Genomic DNA, 20,101 nt, shown 5'->3' with positions numbered 1-20,101 from the left:
TTCACTGTAGCAGGTTTGGCTGTTCCATAGAAAAACACTGGGGTGCAATATTGAATACTAATCTTGTATCTCAGGAACTTGACTAATAATAAATAATTAAAATAAAGAATTAGGCCAGATAATAAATAATTAAAAAACTATTCGAATGTTAAAATCCAATTCAATGAAGTTAGATTTGTTCTACATATTACGGAAAAGTAACTTTAAAACATTTACCTGTGCCCTTCTTGAATCCCTAGAAACTAAATCTTCATTTTGTTCTCCCACTTCAACTAGCCAGTAATTAGCATTTAAACAGACATGAATGAGGTGTGAACCTGTTCCCAGGAGCAAAACATTAGGCTGACGTAAATGGGCAGAGATGATTTCAGTGAACCTGAAAGAATATGCAAAATGGGCTAGGAGGATTCTTCTTGACATTAAAGTGTCAAGTCCTGCTTGAATGACTTATCCTGCTTGACAGCTCTGTAGGGGCTTTTCATGTGAACCTTGCATGTACTTTTAAGAGGCCTCCCCTGTCACAGGCAAATATTAGCGGACACTTGGGCAGGGCCCTTCTGTTGTCTTCCCAGCCAGTCAGGCCCCAATCACAGTGGGCTTCTTTTGACATTATAGTGTCACAGCCTATTTGGCAGGTCTGCTAGTGTAGGGCACACTTCAAATGAAGAAAGCAGAGTGCCAAAACAATTTTTATGTATCCACTGTTTGGTAACTGAGGCTCCACTCTGTTATACCAGACATCTGTTTTGCAGGTTGTTGTGGGTTCAGGCACTGCATCAAACTAGACTTTAGTGTTAGATGTGAGAGTACACTGGGACCAACCTAATACATTACCCACAAATACCGCCAGCTCTCGGAGCCCAAGTGAAGGGAGGCTGAATTCTTCAGCCATCCTCAAAATGCCCAAAGTGGGTATAGTTTGCCCTGGGAAACTTTACTTCAGGGGTCATTCTCACAGACAAGCACATGTAAGGCAATGTAGCACTTACAGCCACCAACTTCAGAACATTCCTAGACCTGAGGAAGATCAGAAGAGGATTGAACCTACTGTCTGTAACCCGAGAAGAGCCCAGGAGGACTGGACCTGTTTCTCTCTTGGATCAAGGGAAAAGAGTGAACTCCAGGGGTCATACAGCTGACCTCTTTTTAAAGCTACAGGGACACAACAATCTACAAGAGGCCTTTTTCTGTAACTGCCCAACCGACCGGTGGCAACTGGACCGGACTTCTGCAGGCCACCCTGTGAGTCTCTACATGCCTCCCCTGCGGTCATGGGGGACTTTAAAAGTGTACTACTGTGGTGGATTCTGAATTAAAAGACTAAAGTCAGAAAGTAAAAATCTCTGACCAGGATGAATCTGGTTAGTGTATCCGACCTGCATTCCATCGCAGTCTGCGTCAATGTCCAGTTCTAATGCACCTTTTGACTATCATTTGCCCTCTGTCCTTCTTGGCGCTATTTATCCCTAAAATTTAAAACATAATATCTCTGGTACCTCTTATTGGATTTTGTCAATTAGGTGTGATTTTGTTTATTGAGTTTTACTTCTTTTTCTAATTCATTTAGGTATTTTTATAGTTTTGCCTTTCAACTTTATTACTGTTTTAGTGCTACATAAATACTTTACACATTGCCTCTCAGTTAAGCACACCTGCTGTGTGCTATAGCTATCAGGGCATTGCGCTCAGGTTAATTTATGACCTTAACTCCCTCAACTAATACACCAATTTCTTACATCAGCCAATAAATAAATTCAAATGAAATTAAACAAATATTTAAATATACCAAATCAAAAATAAAATAAACTAATAACATTACACACATTAAATAGCAACTCATAAAATAAAAACTAAAAATACATAAAAAAAGAATTAAAACATTATATACAACTATATTTTTAAAAAAGTACAGAAAAAAACGAAACTCTCACGTCTATATTCGGTCACCTGATATTTGTGACATAACATTTTTGCGACAATATTTGTGTCCCACAATATTTTTTATTCAGTATTATGATGGAACACCATTAAAGGAGATAGTTTTAGTTAAGGATTGAAAGAATAACTTGTGGGACAAATGTAAGAACAGAATGCTAAGAAGTTTGCAACTGTACAACTATCAATCAACATAATGCTCCTACAGGCTTACTAAATTGAAAATAGTGTTAGGACGTAATACATGCAAAATGTGTGTATATGTGGCTGCAGATATGCAGAGGAATAAAATGGGAATTAGAGACACAGGTGTATTCATGCCACCTGCAGAGGGAGTCTTGACAGAACAGTTGGTGGACTTTCCCACCAAGTTATAATACAACACCTGGGTGGTACTAGAGTAGTAATGGGCAGTCAGAGAGCAAACTTCATTTTACGGATCTTCTCATACAGACCTCATTCAGTGTTTCTACTGTCCCTGAAGAGAAACTACACAACTCAAACATGAATGTGCACAGAACATAACGTTATTGGGATAAAATCTCCTCTATAACTCATGCACAAAAAGTTAAATCCAACCTATGCTATTACTATTCAGACCGGATACCAAGCCATTTCATGAGCATGAAAGACTCTTCACATGTTCCGGTTAAAGTAGAAATTGCCCTTTTACAAGTCCCGGATAGTTTATTAAGTTGTTTATTCCATACCAGTAACCTCTAGAGGTCTATGATGAGTGAACCTGAACCCAGTCTCCATGTGATAAGAGATTGTGTGGTACATCTCCAAATATACAGTCACATTGGGTTCTCAGATTTACATCCTAAGACCAAGACTAACTTACTGAAAGGAATATGCTACTTACCAGTATGCATCTGTTCTTGGCATGTAGAGCTGCAGAGCCACACACTTAGGATAGTACATCGCCATCTGGTGTTGGGCACGGATGCTTGCAGGTTGTTGTTGTCTTCGGAAGAAGTCTTTGGTCACGAGATAGGGGACTCCTCCCTTGGACTACAGTGCGCATGGGCATCAACTCCATCCTCAGATTGTTTTTCGCCATGGTGGGAAATGATGGAGTTTGTAGAAAAGAGAGAGATGTCCATGTGTAATGTCTAAGTAAGACGCTGCTGGAACAGATACAGGTCCCGGAGAGGTGGGTGGGCGTGTGTGGCTCTGCAGCTCTACATGCCAAGAACAGATGCATACTGGTAAGTAGCATATTCCGTTCGAGGCATATGAGCTGCAGATCGCACACTTAGGATAGACTATATAGCAGTGTCTCCCCTAGCGGTGGTCACCTGTATCGGTTGCAGCAGTTTGAAATAAAGTTTTAAGGACAGCCTGACCCACATAAGCTTGTTGCTTTGCTTGCACGTTAACACAATAGTGTTTAGTGAAGGTGTGCGTTGTAGACCATGTGGCTGCCTTACAAATATCTTCTAAGGGAATGTTTCCTAAGAATGCCATGGAAACCCCTATTTTGCGTGTGGAATGCGCTCTAGGGGGAACTAATAGTGTGCGTTTAGCCTTGTGATAGCAGATTTGGATACATTTAACTATCCACCTGGCTATCCCGGATTTGGAAATGGCGTTGCCTTTACATGGTGGAGAGAAAGCAACAAATAATTGTTTGGTTTTGCGGAATGATTTGGTTCTGTCAATGTAGTAAAGCAGGGCTCTTTTAACGTCTAAGGTATGAAGAGCTCTTTCAGCTACCGAGTCTGGATTTGGGAAGAACACTGGTAGCTCAACTGATTGGTTAAGATGGAACGGAGATATTACTTTTGGCAGGAATTTGGGATTTGTCCTAAGAACCACTTTGCTGCGGTGTAATTGTAGGAATGGTTCTTGTATGGTTAAAGCCTGGATTTCACTTACCCTTCTAAGGGAAGTGAAAGCAATAAGGAAAGCGACTTTCCATGTGAGGAACTGCAATTCGCATTTATGCATAGGTTCAAATGGGGGTCCCCTGAGCCTTGTAAGAACAATGTTTAGATTCCACACTGGGGAAGGTGGTAATCTGGGCGGAATAATTCTCTTAAGGCCTTCCATGAAGGCTTTAATCGCAGGTACTCTAAATAGTGACAAGTGTTGTCGATTTTGTAAGTAGGCTGCTAATGCTGCTAGGTGGAACGTATGGATGAGTACGCTAAATGACATCTTTGCAAGAGTAGTAAGTAGCAAATGATGTTCTGGATGGATGCATCCAGTGGGCGTATATCATTGTTAGTGCAGTAAATGGCAAATATTTTCCATTTTGCAGCGTAGCAGGCTCTAGTGGTAGGTCGTCTGGCCTCTTTTATAATATTCATGCAGTCTGGTGGTAGGTTGTGGTAACCGAACTCTAGGACTTCAGGAGCCAGATCGCTAGATTCAGTTGACCTGGATCTGGGTGTCTGATTTCTCCATGGCTCTGGGTTAATAAGGATGGGGTGAGGCGCAGTTTTTGGTGTGGAACTATAGAGAGTTCCAGTAGCATTGTGAACCAGGGCTGGCATGCCCAAGTGGGAGCTACTAGGATCAGTTTGAGAGACTGTTGCCGGAACTTGCGTACCACGAATGGAATGAGTGGGAGAGGCGGAAAAGCGTACGCAAATCTGCCTGACCAGTTCATCCTTATCGCATTGCCCTTCGACTGTGGGTGGGGAAACCTGGCGGCGAAGGTTGGGCATTTTGCGTGTTCGTGTGTGGCGAACAGAACTAGGTCCGGTTGGCCCCATTGTTGGAAAAAGGGGAGTAGGACTTGTGGGTGTAATTCCCATTCGTGGATCTGTTGAGTCTGAAGACTTAACAGGTCAGCAATCGGATTGTGAACCCCTGCAAGGTGTTCTGCAAGTAGGTATATGTTCTGGGGAACAGCCCATCTCCAAATGTTCTGTGCGAGCTGGGACAGCTGGAGAGAATGTGTGCCTCCTTGTTTTTGTATATAATACATGGCTGTCATGTTGTCCGTACGGATGAGGACAGTCTTGTTGTGGAGATGTATTTGGAATGATTTTAGTGCTAGGAATATTGCCAGTAGTTCCAGGTAATTGATATGGAGCACTTTCTGTTGAGTGGTCCATTTGCCCTGAGTGGTGTGTCCTTGGAGATGGGCTCCCCATCCCGTCAGTGATGCGTCCGTAGTTAGCACTATTTGTGGAAGAGGGTCGAGGAACGGCCGCCCTTTGGACAGGTTTATTGTGTTCCACCATTTTAGAGAGCGATGTGAGCGGCTGTCCACCAACACCAGATCGGTTAGTTGTCCGTGAGCCTGATTCCACTGACGTGCTAGACACTCTTGCAAGGGACGCATTGGTAGTCTTACATAAGGCACAATGAAGATGCATGACGCCATCATGCCTATGAGTTGCATGAACACTCTTGCTGAAAGAGTGTTGGGTTTGAAATTTTGCGATCAGAGCTTGTATATTGGCTATCCTGGCTGGGCTGGGATATGCCAGGGCTTTGAATGTATTTATGGTAGCTCCCAGATATTGATGTATGTGGGAGGGTTTGAGATGAGATTTGGGATAGTTTATTGTGAATCCCAAGCTGTGTAAGAGTTGAATAGTTTGGTGAGTGTGTAGAACGCATTTGTTGAATGAGTTGGCTTTTATTAGCCAATCATCTAGATACGGGAAGACATGAATTTGTTGTCTTCTGAGATGCGCTGCTACAACTGCTAGACATTTGGTGAAAACTCTGGGCGCAGTTGTCACCCCGAATGGAAGGACTGTAAACTGATAGTGTTGTCCGTCCACCATAAACCGTAGGTACTTCCTATGAGCAGGATGAATGGGAATGTGAAAATAAGCGTCCTTGAGATCTAGTGTGGCAAGGAAATCGCCTTGTTGCAGTAGTGGGAGCACTTGTTGAAGAGTGATCATATGGAAATGATCTGAGATTGTATACAGATTTAGGGGCCCGAGGTCGAGTATTGGTCTTAGAGTCCCGTCCTTTTTGGGGATTAGGAAGTACACCCCTGTACCCTGATGCTGTAAGGGAACTGGTTCTATTGCGTGTTTTTGAAGCAATGAGAGAACCTCTTGTTTGGGGAGCGTGAGATAGTCTGGTGACATGGAACGCTGCTTGGGTGGTATGTGTGGGGGGGTAGTGGTGAGTTCCAGGCAGTAACCATACTGGATAATTTGTCTTACCCACTTGTCTGTTGTGATGGAGTTCCAGACAGGTAGAAACTGTTTGAGTCTTCCCCCGACTGGAGTGGAATGGTCTGGGGGGAGTGGAGAAAAGTCACTGTTTTGTGGCGGGGGAGGTACGAGTGTTGGTATTGCCTCAACCTTGTCCCTTGGTGTTGTTTCCTCTATATCCTCCTCTAAAATATCCTCTGCTGGGGGATGTTTGTTGAGAGGTTTTGAAGGTAGAGGAGGTGTCTGCTCCCATATTGTTGGAGGCTCCTCTGTAGAAGGAGCGCCAAAAGGAGCCGCATGGTTGTGGAGACTGCAATGCTCCCATGGACTTAGCAGTCTCGGTGTCTTTTTTCATTTTTTCGAGTGCAGTGTCTACTGCTGGCCCAAATAACTGTTCTTGGTTAAGTGGTTGGCTGAGTATGGTACTTTGTACTTCTTGCTTAAAGCCTGAAATGTGTAGCCAGGCATGGAGTCTGAGGAGTACACTTGTGTTTATTGCTCTAGAGGCGGTGTCTGCGGCGTCAAGTGCGCATTTAATTGACGCATTTGAGATGAGTTTTCCCTCTTGTATAAGGTCATTTGCCTGGGTCTTGTATTGGTCTGGCAGGTGTTGTAGAAGATTCTCCAACTGATCGTAGTGAGCCCTATCATAGCGTGCTAGTAGGGCTTGGGTGTTGGCAATACGCCAATGATTAGCAGCCTGTGCGGCTACTCGTTTGCCTGAGGCTTCTAATAATTTAGATTCTTTGTCAGGGGGTGGTGTATCTCCCGTGGTTTGGGAGTTGGCGCGTTTCCTTGCGTTGGAAACGACCAAAGAATCTAGAGGGAGCTGTCCTTTGATGTAACAAGGATCTTCTGGGGCAGGTCTATATTTTTTCTCAATTCTTGGGTTAAACACCCTGGCATGGACGGGGTCTTTAAATACTTCTGTGGCGTGTTTTGTGACACCTTTAATCATAGGTAGAATTTGTACTGTTTTCTGAGACTGTTCAAACGTGTCTAAGAGGAAATCTTCCTCGGGTGCATCGGAGTGCATGGTGACGCCATGGTAAAGTGCTGCCCTGTTTACTAGTTGGCCAAACCACAGGTGGTCATCTGGAGGTGATGATTTGGAGGGATATGGTGTAGGGTCAGGCATATCTGGTAGAGGGTATGCCCAATCATCCAATGGTGCGGTATCTGGATACGTGAACGGATCATTAGGATCACCAGGATCACCCCCTCCCCCTAGGTCATCATCATCATCCTGTGGAGGTGGTGTATGTGATGGAGATGGTAGAGGTAAGGGTGGTGTAGGCAGAGGGGGTGGGGTAGAAGGTCGTATGGGAGAGGAAGGAGGAATAGGTGATGTTGCCGAGTCCTTCTTTCTTATAGGAACTGGGGCAGGTGTTGTGTCCAGTTTCCGTTTCTTATATGGCACTGCAGTGACATGTCCAGTCTTTGGATTAATGTAGATCCTTTTTTGTGTTGGATCTGGATAGAAAAGTTCTTGTTCTTCAGGAACAGATTTTGGCGCCGATTTTTTCGGTTCCGATTGAGGTTTTGGTTGATCGGTCGAGTCTTTGGCTTTAGGAGGTGTATTATAGTCCTTAGCCGGTGGTTTTGGTGCCGATGAAGGTTTCGGTGCCGATGAAGGTTTCGGTGCCGATGAAGGTTTCGGTGCCGAAGTTAAGTATTTCGGCTTGGGAAGTTTCGGTGCCGGTTTATCTATGGGCCTCGATGTTTTCGGTGCCGAGGGTGTCGGATCCGATTTCGGTGCCGAGAGGTCTTTTGTCTTCGGTGCCGAAGGAGCCAGGGGTACCATTACATGTGGCTTGCTCGGGCCCGAGCCACCGGAAGGCTTATGTTTCTTCGGAGCCCGGAGGCGGGGCTTCTGAAGGGTGTTTTCGGTCTCGACTGAGGCCAGCTGGCGAAGTCTTGACCAATGCCTTTGGTTTTGGAGGGGTTGGGGCAGGGGCAGTGGTACTCACGCGTTGCCCAGGAATAATGGGGTCATCTGAGTCATCTGCTTCTGAGATGATTTGAAGTTCCTCAGAATCTTCTTCTGGAACATTGGGACCCTCAAAGATGTTTTCTGGTTCCGGGGCTGGTTTGTGTGCCATGATATGGCGTCGAGCTCTTCGATCCCGAATGGTCTTTTCGGATCGAAATGCTGCGCAGGCTGGACAGCTGGCTTTGTTGTGTTCCGGTGATAGGCACAGTTTGCAGACTTTGTGATGGTCACTGTGCTGAAATTTTGCTCCACACTTGGGGCATTTTTTAAACGGCGTCCTTTCCATGAGCCGTAGGCCTCACGGAGTGGATAAGCCCAGCAGCCCGCGTCGACGTCCGGAATCGAGCCGATGAATTTGATGTCGAGTGAAGGTGCTTCGATGTAGAAGTTTTTTCGCTTCGAAAAGCTTGTATTTGAGATTTTCAACCGGAGTGGAAAAGTTGCATCCGAACCCAATGGTGGAAAAAAACAATCTGAGGATGGAGTTGATGCCCATGCGTACTGTAGTCCAAGGGATAAGTCACCTATCTCGTGACCAAAGACTTCTTCCGAAGACAACAACAACCTGTAAGCATCCGAGCCCAACACCAGATGGCGATCTACTATACTAGGTGTGTGATCTGCAGCTCATATGCCGCGAACAGATTGTTTCATTCAGGCCTTTGCCTACATGTCTAGATTTGTATCTTTAATCTGAGGTGGGCATGATATTAATTGACATGACTCACAAATCTTAAAAAACATACCCAACATTTGTTCCTTGCTAAGGCTGCACCACCATAATGGCTGCACTGAAAACTGAGAAGTTTGATATAAAACTTCTCAGCACATTAAAACCACACTGGCATTCATCTAGCAGATTAAATTTAGCAATGTGTTGGCTCAGTTGTTGTCGCACACATTTTTCTTGTACTTTCGCTAAAAGGTGAATATTGGATACTGGCCTGAAATTATTACGGTCAGCAGGGTTCATTGCTGTTTTTTTTATGATGGGAATGCCTTGACACGTTTTTAGACAGTCTGGTAAGGGACCTTGAGACAAAAAAGCATTGATTATCGCTGTCCAGATGGGTATGACAAATTGGTTGTTTGTCGTCATACATTTGGAAGGGAGAGAGTCATTGAAGTGGTTATTTGGTTTTATGGACGACAGGATTTAGGAGATGTTATCATCATATAAATGAAGGTTGACTAGTGAGTTTCATTTTTGGACACTGCCTGATAGTCATAAGGAGAGGTAGGTTCATAGCGGCTGTTTTCAGCTTATTTCCCAGGAAATTGACTTTGGCTGTAAAGAAAGATGAGAATTCTTCACAGTTTATTAGTGATTTTGTTGCTTCTTTAGAGCATTTGGCCAATTTAAATGATTGTTGTTTTACCATTTCTTGGAACCGCTAACTGAAAGAGATTACGAGGTCTATTTTTAGTGTTCCTGAGTTTCAATCTAAAGAATTATTTTTTCGATTTGAGAAGGCTTTTGTTGTATGCATTTCTGTTCGTTCTTAGCAGTTTTAGCTGGGGGGGATGAAGGATGTTGTCTCCATTTCCTTTCGGTTAGTCTCAGATTTCGATTGAACCCAGACCAGTTGACCTGGGGTGAGTGTTTGATTTGCTCAAACGCTCCGTCCATCATCCCCTTTGGTATCGCTTAATTTTGAGATGAGCAAAACCATAGTGTTTAATAATCCAATATACATTGACATTATTTGCAATTCAGATTATTCCAAGCCATCCTTGTAACTTTGAGTGGCCTTAATTGGTCTGAATCGTCACACTTGTGGAAGTGTGATGGATAAAAGTTGCATTGGCACTGTAATTGGTAGCACTAGCAAGGGTGCAGGCTGCAGTGGCCTTCCGAGAAGTGCCCTGCCACTTTTATTTCTAAAGGAAGTTAAGCATTGCATTTAACGCTATCTCCAGATCACTCTCAGACTACAGTTACATGCATGCATGCATCCATTCTAGCACCCATAGTTAACTACATAAGTAAATGAGTATTCAAATGCACTTATTTTAGATAAACAATAATAGTAACATGGAAGCGCTTACATAATCAAATATGTGTTAGACTTCAGAATGCATTTCTATAATAACAGTGCTATAATTAAGACTTGCCTCTGTACCCAAGAGATCACAGAAGTAGTGAAGGGCATTAACGTAAGAAAACTGCTTTAGTCGCAACTTCATACATTGATTTGTCCACTAGTATTTGCATATAATATGTATTTATGACTCAATAAAAACCAAATATAAATACCTTCTTGCAGACAGGCTTTTGAGTTGCAACAAAGAAGTGTCCAGGTCAAAACATCCAGACTTTGTTTTTCTTTGTGGTACCTAGAACAAATGAAACATTCAAGAATCACACAATGGCTCATTTAGCAAAGAGTAACATCTTTGCATGCATAAAGTTTTGTGAGGAATACTATGTATGTAGTTCATAAGTATTCCAAAGGAAATTCCCATCATTGCATGAGTAGTTTAATTATAGAATATTTCAATGCTCATTTGCCATCACAAAAATTAAGTTGTCACTGTCAGTTCACAGTCCCTTCTTCAAACGTTGTTGCAGGATTCAGCTTCTACGGGAAGAAACGGGTGCTGGCTATCAGATCAATTGTTCCATGGGAAAGCCAATGAAAGTGAGTGGGTTATAGTAAGATATTTTCTTATATAATGCTCTAGTACATAGGCTTTCTTTTGGCTTCTATTGCAGTGTGTTATGATAGCTGTAGTAATATTCACAGGTTTCAAAGTCAAAATGGCAGCACATTTTAAAATATTTTTTTTACACAAAAATCAAGCAAGAGCTCTATTCCTTCCTACTTGAACTGATGCTAGAATTTATTTTTCCCAAAGTAGCCCACAAATATCTCAAAATTCAGTTTTATTTTTTAGCATACTACGTTGAAGACTGCTTAACTATATCTTTTGTGGTGCTTTAACTTTGAAGAGGGTGCAGGTAATTAATTATGTCCTGTGCTGGCCGAAGAATATGACATTGAGAGAAAGTGCCCTCTTTCTACATGGTTGTCCCCACTTTTTGCTGAACTGCTGATGTGCTTTGACTGAGTGTGCCTTGGGCTCCTGCCAATCAGGTACACAGGGCCTATGTTCTTTCCCTAAAACTGCATTGGAGACCAAACCCAATTGGCACTCTCTGGCCACAGGTCAATCTCCGGTAAATGGTACCACAGGTACCCAAGGGCATGTGATCAGGGAAGGCCTCACACAGTGCCTTTGCAGGCTGCATTTTTTGGTGCAGAACAAAGTGAAGAGTCGACATGGCACACATCACTGTGTGCCATGCCTACAACCCACTGCCCTGGCATAAATCAGTCACCCCTCAAGCTGGGTGCACCCTACCAGTAATGAAGGTTGACTAGTGGGCTTCATTTTTGGACACTGCCTGATAGTCATCAGTCATCAGGAGAGGTAGGTTCATAGCGGCTGTTTTCAGCTCATTTCCCAGGAAATTGACTTTGGCTGTAAAGAAAGAAGAGAATTCTTCACAGTTTATTAGGGATTTTGTTGCTTCTTTAGAGCATTTGGCCAATTTAAATGATTGTTGTTTTACCATTTCTTGGAACCGCTAACTGAAAGAGATTACAAGGTCTAATTTTAGTGTTCTTGAGTTTCAATCTAAAGAATTATTTTTTCGATTTGAGAAGGCTTTTGTTGTATGCATTTCTGGTCGTTCTTAGCAGTTTTAGCTGAGGGGATGAAGAATGCTGTCTCCATTCCCTTTCGGTTAGTCTCAGATTTCTCCTTTCCTTGTTTAGGGAACTGATAAACTAAGGATTTTTGTCTTTATTCTAGATTCTTCTGTTTTAAAGGACCTAATGAGTCGATTATATCTGACATCGTTGAGTTATAGTGCTCCGTAAGTTCACTGTGTTTGTTAAATTGGGTGGGGTAAAATCCTTCTTGCAACGTGCTGCCAGTTTCTCATAGTCTAAGCCTTTTGTATCCCTAATCCGTCCCTTCCTTTTGACCGATTGCCTAGGTCTTTTCTTTATTATGCCAGGAATTAGGAAGGTAATAATATGGTAGTCTGAACAGTCATATGGAGCAATCAAGATTAAATTGACAGCCTTTTCCTTTCAGATGATCCAGTCTAGTGTAGAGCCTTTTTACGCGAGTTGGGAGGGTGCAGGCTTAAGTAAGTGTTTGATCTACCAGGAAATCTTTAAATACATTAACCTGATTGTCTTTAAGATCGTTCAAATGAACATTGAAGTTCTCCAGGAATATATCATTGGAGTGAGGGAAAGAGTTTGCAGGAATGATTTTCATTAGGTGGTCTATGAAGGGGTCGGTCTTAATTGGGGAATGGTAATAGGTGTGTAATTTGCACGGTTGATTAGCTTAGTTTCTTATGGAAAGTGCGAGAATATTAGCAGGAGTCAAGAGGATTGGAGTGAAGTTGAGTAACGGAAAGGTCAGAGTGGTGAATACAAGCAATACCTCCCCCTTTTTTTTTTTTATTTGTTTGTCTAGTCTTGCAATGCTGTAGTTTGGTGGAATCAATAAATCCATGCATGGCGAAGATGCTTCACGGAGCCATAATTCAGTTAATATCACCACCTCTACTTCTTGGCTCAAGATAAGTTCGGCAATGTCAGAGGCATGTTTCACTGCTGATCAGCAGTTGAGTACTAGGTCTAAGATGCTAGGAGGACACTTTACCCCAATATCAGACACATCCACTGTACATACTCCCACCTAGACTATGTATTTCTTACAGCTAGACCCTTGACCACGACTTGAGAGTGGCAACAATTCACCCAATTACAATATCTGACCATGCACCAGTTTCCATATCCATAGACTGAAGTAACCCACTACCAAAACACAGTTTCTGGTACTTTCCTAGTACCCTTGTATAAGACAGATTGCTCCAGGATGACTTGCAGAAGACCATCAGGGAATTCTTTCAATTAAACAACCCCCAAAACACCACAGCAACCAACAACTGGGACACATTCAAGGCAGACATAAGGGGTAAACGTGTGGCAATAATCTCCACACTTTATAAACAAAGTACTAAGGAACAATTGGCACTGGGAGGGGAATTGAAAAGCTTAGAGGAGGCCCACAAGGATACTCCCACACTGACTCTCCAAAGAAAAGTTACAGCTCTGAGTGGGAAACTCAGTATCATTTACACCAACAGAGCAGAGTTGATGCTTCTACATCTCATACAAACATCCTACACAAATGGGAACAAGGTGGGGCCACACCTGGCGAGACTGCTTAGGGTAAGGAGGGAAAATGAATATATTGGGGACATACTCCGAGAAGAACAAGTTACTTACCTTCGGTAACACTTTTTCTGGTGGATACAGTATCTGCCTGTGGATTCCTCACCTTGTGAATATCCCCTGCGCCAGCATTCCACTGAACTTTTTTCCCCAGTTCTCTACGCCGACGTGGACGTCATAATGCTTCGGCTCCGCTTGCGACTCCGCATGGCGTCACCGGAGCCATAAGAGAGCCACGTCGGCGTGATGATGTCAGTTCCACCCATTTTTTCCGTGCCTCCGAGGCGAACAGGTGGACCGACAAAAAATTCAAAGTATACACAGTATACAACATTCGAACTAATATACATAGTACATATATAAAAAAGGAAAGCTAAGGAACAAAAGCATTTCCTAAAAGTGTACCAGATAAAACAACATGTCAAACAAGGCATCCTTTAAGGTATACAAAGGTGGACAACGGGGAGGCGGGTGGGCCAGTGAGGAATCCACAGGCAGATACTGTATCCACCAGAAAAAGCGTTACCGAAGGTAAGTAACTTGTTCTTCTGATGGATACATCTGCCAGTGGATTCCTCACCTTGTGAATAGATTCCCACAGCAGTCCCACTCCCGGAGGAGGGTGTCCACCTTCCTATACCAAAAAGTCTTGCAAGACAGAGCGCACGAAGTGTCCCTCCCTCCTCATCTCAGAGTCCAAGCAATAATGCTTTGCGAAAGTATGGAGGGAGGCCCAAGTCGCGGCCTTACAAATGTCTGCCACAGGAACACCCCTGTCCAAAGCAGAGGTGGAAGACTTAGCTCTAGTTGAATGAGCTCTAATACCCTCAGGAGGAACCTTACCAGCCAGGGCATAGCAGATCTTGATGGCAAGGATGATCCATCTTGATAGAGTGCGCTTGTGCACAGCTTTTCCTTTAGAATGTCCAACATATCCCGCGAAAAGCTGATCGTCCAAACGAAAGACTTTCGTTCTGTCCAAGTAAAAGCTCACAGCTCTTTTTGAGTCCAGACGATGAAGCCTTTCCTCCTCTTTGGAGGGATGAGGAGGCGGATAAAAAACAGGGAGAGTAATAGACTGCCCCAAATGAAACAGAGTAACTACTTTAGGCAGGAAAGCAGCCCTGGTCCTGGGTACCATCCTTTCAGCATGTAATGTTAAAAACGGGGGTTTAGAACTAAGAGCTTGAAGCTCACTCACCCTCCTTGCCGAGGTTATGGCTACAAAAAAGACCGTCTTAAAGGAGAACAGCCTCAAAGGACAGCTATGAAGAGGCTCAAACGGAGACCCCATCAGAAAAGTTAAGACAAGATTAAGGTCCCACTGTGGCATTACAAAAGGAGTAGGTGGAAACCTGTTTGTAAGTCCTTTGATAAACTTTAGTACAATAGGAGATTTAAATAATGACGGTTGATCAGGAAGACATAGAAAAGCCGATAAGGCCGATAGATAGCCCTTGACCATGGCCAAGGCACAGCCCTGCTGAGCCAGGGAAAGAGCAAACTGAAGCACATCAGAAAGATGGGCTTTTAAAGGGTCAATGGATCTCTCTCCACACCGTTTAACAAACTTAAACCACCTATATGAGTAAATGGACTTGGTGGAGTGTCGCCTGGCCGATGAAATAACATCCAGCTCTGGAGGTGCGGGTGTAGAACCTGCCCCTCCGACTGCGAGAGGAGGTCTGCCCTCAGCAGGAGTCGGGGCGAAGGGCACGAGGAGAGGTGGAGAAGATCTATGTACCACACCCTTCTTGGCCAATCCGGGGCGATCAATATGACTTGGGCCCGGTCTTGGCGAATCTTCCTCAGAACCCGAGCAAATCTGATGATCCTGAGCCCAGGACCAGAGCCTTAACGCCTCCCTGCAGAGACGGTACGACCCTACTCCTCCCTGCTGGTTGACATATCACATCGCGGCAGTGTTGTCCGTCAGGACTTGAACTGACTGACCGCGAAGGGAGGAAGGCCTTGAGTGCCAAACGAATCGCCCGCAATTCCAGAAGGTTGATGTGAAGCAACCTTTCCTCTGGAGACCAAAGTCCTTTGATCTACAGATCCCCCAGATGCGCACCCCACCCTAGGGTGGAGGCATCCGTTATCACTGTAGCCACCGATGGGAGGCAGATGGAAGGGCTTTCCTTGAGACCGATTTCCCTCCACGCTCCACCAAGACAGATCCGCCGCAGCTTCTCCGGAGATCCTCACAGACTCCCCGAGATCTCCGTTGTGCTGATACCACTGCCTGCGGAGGCACCACTGGAGCGCCCTCATGTGCCAGCGTGCATGGTTGACCAACAGAATGCAGGAAGCTAACAGACCGAGCAGACGAAGGACCTTCAGAACTTGGACAACCGCTCCATTGTGGAATAAAGAGATCATCTCCTGAATGTCGAGAATTCTTTGAGGAGGAGGAAATGCTCGACACACAGTAGTGTCCAATACCGCCCCTATGAACAGGTTGCGTTGAGAGGGCACCAGGTGAGATTTGGGCACATTGATCAAAAAACCCAAGTCGAATAACAGCTGAGATGTTACCTGCAGATCATGTTGCACCATCTATGGGGACTCTGCCTTCAGAAGCCAGTCGTCCAGGTAGGGGAAAACCAGAATCCCCGACCTCCTGAGATGAGCAGCCACCACTGCCATCACCTTCGTGAAGACTCGAGGTGCGGTAGTAAGACCAAACGGGAGGACCGCAAACTGGTAATGTTGCGACCCAACCGTAAAACGGAAATACTTCCTGTGCGACTTCAGGATTGGGACATGGAAGTACAAGTCCTGCAAGTCGATCGACACCATCCAGTCTGCTTGCTGCAACGCTTGAAGAACCTGCGCAAGGATCAGCATCTTGAATTTCTCCTGTTTCAGGTAAAAGTTCAAGACTCTGAGGTCCAGGATCGGACGCAATCTGCCGTCCTTCTTGGGAATCAGGAAATACCGGGAGTAGCATCCCTGAACCCTTTCCTGCTCTGGAACCACCTCTATCGCACCCTTTTGAAGCAAAGCTAGAACCTCCTTCTACAAAAGAAGCAGATGGTCTTCCGAGCAGTAACCCTGGCAAGGAGGGTAAGGGGGAGGAAACTCCCGAAAGGGAAGGGCGTACCCAGTCTCCACGAGGTTTAAAACCCAAAGGTCGGTTGTAACAGATTTCCAACCTCGCAGAAAGCGGGACACCCGACCCCCCACAAGTCTCACATGATCTAGGATGGGGGATCTAAGGCTGCTTCCCTGAAGCTTCATTGGGAGCAGAGGAGGCAGAAGATGAAGATGGGTTGCGGCCAGAACCTCTCCGTCCCCTTTGCCTTCCTCTATACGACCTATAGAGGGGATTCTGCTGCTGCTGTTGCTGCTGCTGCTGAGGCTGCCGGAAGGAAGGAAGGAAATGAGGATCTCCCAAAGCCTCTGAATTTCCTAAGACCAAATCCCTTAGCAGGAGTCTGTAATCCTAAAGATTTCGCCGTTACCCTGCTCTCTTTAAATCTTTGCAAGGCGGAATCAGCCAATCTACCAAAGTGGCTTGAACATCAGTAGAGAAGCCAGAAGAACGAAGTCACGCTTGCCTCCTAGTGGCTATCGAAGATCCCATTATCCTTGCCACAGAATCAGCCATGTCAAGTCCCGACTGAATTACCTGCCTTGCAACAGCCTGAGTGTTAGTAACCACCTCCATAAAAGAAACTTTATCTCCTTCTGGCAGCTTAGGGGCTAATGATTTCATAGAGTCCATCAGAGCATGAACGTAGCGCCCTAGTAAGCAGGTGGCATTCGTAGTTTAAAGTGCCATGCTCCCTGAAGAAAAAGTCTTTTTAGCTGCTTGATCAGTCTTTTTAGACTCCCTATCCGCAGGAGTCTGAGGGAAGGCGCCTGAAGAATGCTTCGAACATGAAGCTTGCACCACCAGGTTTTCTGGAGAAGGGAGGGAAGATAGAAAACTTGGATCCCCAGGAGCCACCCTATATCGCCTTGCCACCTGTCTGGAGACTGCCGGCGAAGAGAGTGGCTTACGCCAGACGTCCATAACTGGCTCCAAGATAGCCTCATTAAAAGGCAACAAGGGTTCAACAGTTGAAGTTGGCGAAGGTAGTACTTCAGTTAGAAGGTTTGGCTTATATTCAGCAGAGGGTAACTGCAAGTCCAGCAACTCTGCGGCCTTCTTAATAACTAAATGATAGGGAGCCAGTTCTTGCGGTGGCGAGGATCTAGTAGAAGAATGCTCCCACTCTGGAGTTGTATCAAGACCACTAGCATCTTGAATGCCTTCAAGTCGTCAGAAGATGTATCCACCTCACCTTCTTCCACTTCCTCCCTATAACGCTCTTCTTCCAAGACTCTCTGGGCCTCTCTCCTTGAACGGATCCGAGGAACCGGCGTCGGCGGCACCGTACGCGGAGTCGGTGGAGCCGAACTTGGAGTCTGCGGCGCCGGAGTCGGCGGCGCCAGACGTGGAGCAGAGTGAGTCGGCAACAGCGTCGAGGAGGGCTCTGAAGAAGGCCGATCCAAACGAAGCCGAGATGGATCACCAGACGGCGCCGGAAACTGCCACGAAGGAGCCATTGGCAAAAAAGGCATAAATGGGTGCTGAGCATAATGCTGCGGCACTCCCAAGGTGTATGCCATAGGACCCACGGGACCAGATGTTGCGCCGGATGGGAAGGCAGCCCGTTGAAAAATCCCATACATCGCATTTTGAAAATGCGTCGAATCCGCACCCGGAGTCGGGAACTGCGGATAAGGGATTGATCCCGAATCCGGCTGAGGAGTACCTGGAACCGGAGCCGAAATGTCCTCAATAGGAGCCACAGGATCAGCCGGCTATGGAGAAAGCTCTTTTTCTTGTTCCTGCTCGACGTCAGAAGCAGAAGACTCCACTGGTGCCGGAGACTGCGCCGGAGACTGCACCGGAGTCTGCTTCGGCAAAGGTGACCTCTCTGGAGACTTCCTAGGAGATGGAGAAGGAGATACAACATCCTTACTTCGACGTCGAGGCGACGGCGATCTCGAAGTCTTGCTCTTCGAAGACTGACGCCGAGAGCTATGCTTTCTTTTCTTGTGATGCTTCTTCTACTTCGAAGAATGTGAAGTTGACGACTCCGGCCTCAATCTCTCCTTCTTCCTACCCCCGTTTTCCTTCTTCGCCTCTCTCTCCTTCAAGGCCTTGGGGTTCATTCTTCTGCAGCTGGAACAGTCCACCACGTCGTGGTAAGAAGAAAGGCACCACAAACAATCTTCATGGGAGTCAGTCATTGACATGTGGCCCCCACATTCCCTACAAGGTTTGAAACCTGACTTCCTAGTCGAAGACATGGTGAATTCACAAACAGTAACCCACTACAAGACTACAAAGTAGCAGGAGAGTGCTGGAAAACCGTTATGCGTCGACGGCGCGGAAAAAAGGGAACGGACGTCATCACGCCGACGTGGCTCTCTTATGGCTCCGGTGACGTCATGCGGAGTCGCGAGCGGAGCCGAAGCATTATGACGTACACGTCGGCGTAGAGAGCTGGGGAAAAAAGTTCAGTGGAATGCTGGCGTAGGGGATATTCACAAGGTGAGGAATCCACTGGCAGATGTATCCATCAGAATCAGGTGAACTAGAAACCTCGGACGTGAGAAAAGCCTGTGGGTTTGGAAATTTCTATGAAGCACTATATAAAGCTAATCAAGCTAACGCTTGATTATCTTGCAACGGTGGATCTCCCACAGGTGACATCTACCCAAAACGAGCTACTGTAAGAACCAATGAGTTGGGAAAAGTGCAAAGGGTTATTGGAGTCCTGAAACTTCACAAATCCCCCAGACCAGATTGACTTTCGGCGCAATTTTATAAGACTTTTAGCTCTGAACTGACCCCCCACCTGACCTCTTTTCAATCATATCAAAGACGGTAGGCAAGTTACGCCCACAATGAGTGAGTCCCTTGTCACGGTCATACCGAAACAGGGAAAAGATCCCCCTCCTTTATGGTTCCTACAGGCCCATTGCACTGCTCAATTTGCATGACAAACTATATTCTAAAATACCAGCCTTAAGATTGGTGGACATGATGCCGGACTTTATTCATCCAGACCAGTTGAGCTTTACTAAAGGCAGACAGACCCATGATAATGTGAGACGGGTTATCCATCTGATTAGAAAGCTAATAAAAAACACATACCAGCAGTAATACTAGGTTTAAATGCAGAGAAGGCATTTGAACGGGTGGATTGGCTCTTATTTCTTACATTGAAGAGATTGGGCTTCTGTGATGCCTACATGGCAATGATTCAAGCTAACTAAGCCAGGCCCCGATCACGAATTTTAGATAATGGCGGTATATCAGACCTTTTCCTTCTGGGAAGAGAAATGAGAGGGGGATGTCCCCTCTCCCTGAACCTTTTCTCACTAAGTATAGAACCTTTTGCAGCAAAGATCAGAGATATACCGACTATTAGTAGAAACATATTCGGACCAGTGGAACATAAAATTTGATTATTCACTGATGATATCCTATTAACTCTCATTTCTCCTCAATGCACCCTGACCACCTTGCACAAAGTGAGAGGAGGTAGCGGGCCTGCACCTTTACCTGACTAAATCTTTCCTACTTAATCCGACATTATATGACACAGACATGGAGATGCTGGAGGCTTCAACCGACTTCCAGTGGGCGAAAAAAGAGCTTACATACTTGGGCATCAAAATTACTCCCAAATTAACTAACCTGTTTCAAGCGAATTATCCCCCACTCTTGCAACAACTAAAAAGTGACCTCAAGCGATGGACTCTCATGTATA

At 45.2% G+C, this 20,101-nt stretch overlaps 1 protein-coding gene across 3 annotated transcripts in view; it reads right to left on the bottom strand.

The window, feature by feature from the left end:
• Window positions 1-20,101, bottom strand: part of ATOSA (atos homolog A) — a 408,075-nt gene that overhangs the window by 133,337 nt on the left and 254,637 nt on the right. For all 3 annotated transcript variants that reach the window (XM_085644168.1, XM_085644169.1, XM_085644167.1), the window contains one exon: window positions 10,319-10,398. In XM_085644168.1, the coding sequence (XP_085500294.1) occupies window positions 10,319-10,398 (80 nt within the window). The remainder of the gene's footprint in view (window positions 1-10,318; window positions 10,399-20,101) is intronic.

The sequence above is a fragment of the Triturus cristatus genome, chromosome 3_1 (assembly GCF_964204655.1).
Source record: "Triturus cristatus chromosome 3_1, aTriCri1.1, whole genome shotgun sequence".
In the NCBI taxonomy this organism is placed as follows: domain Eukaryota; kingdom Metazoa; phylum Chordata; class Amphibia; order Caudata; family Salamandridae; genus Triturus; species Triturus cristatus.
Note: the sequence above shows the minus strand (reverse complement) of the source record. Positions and strands in the feature narration are given on the sequence as shown.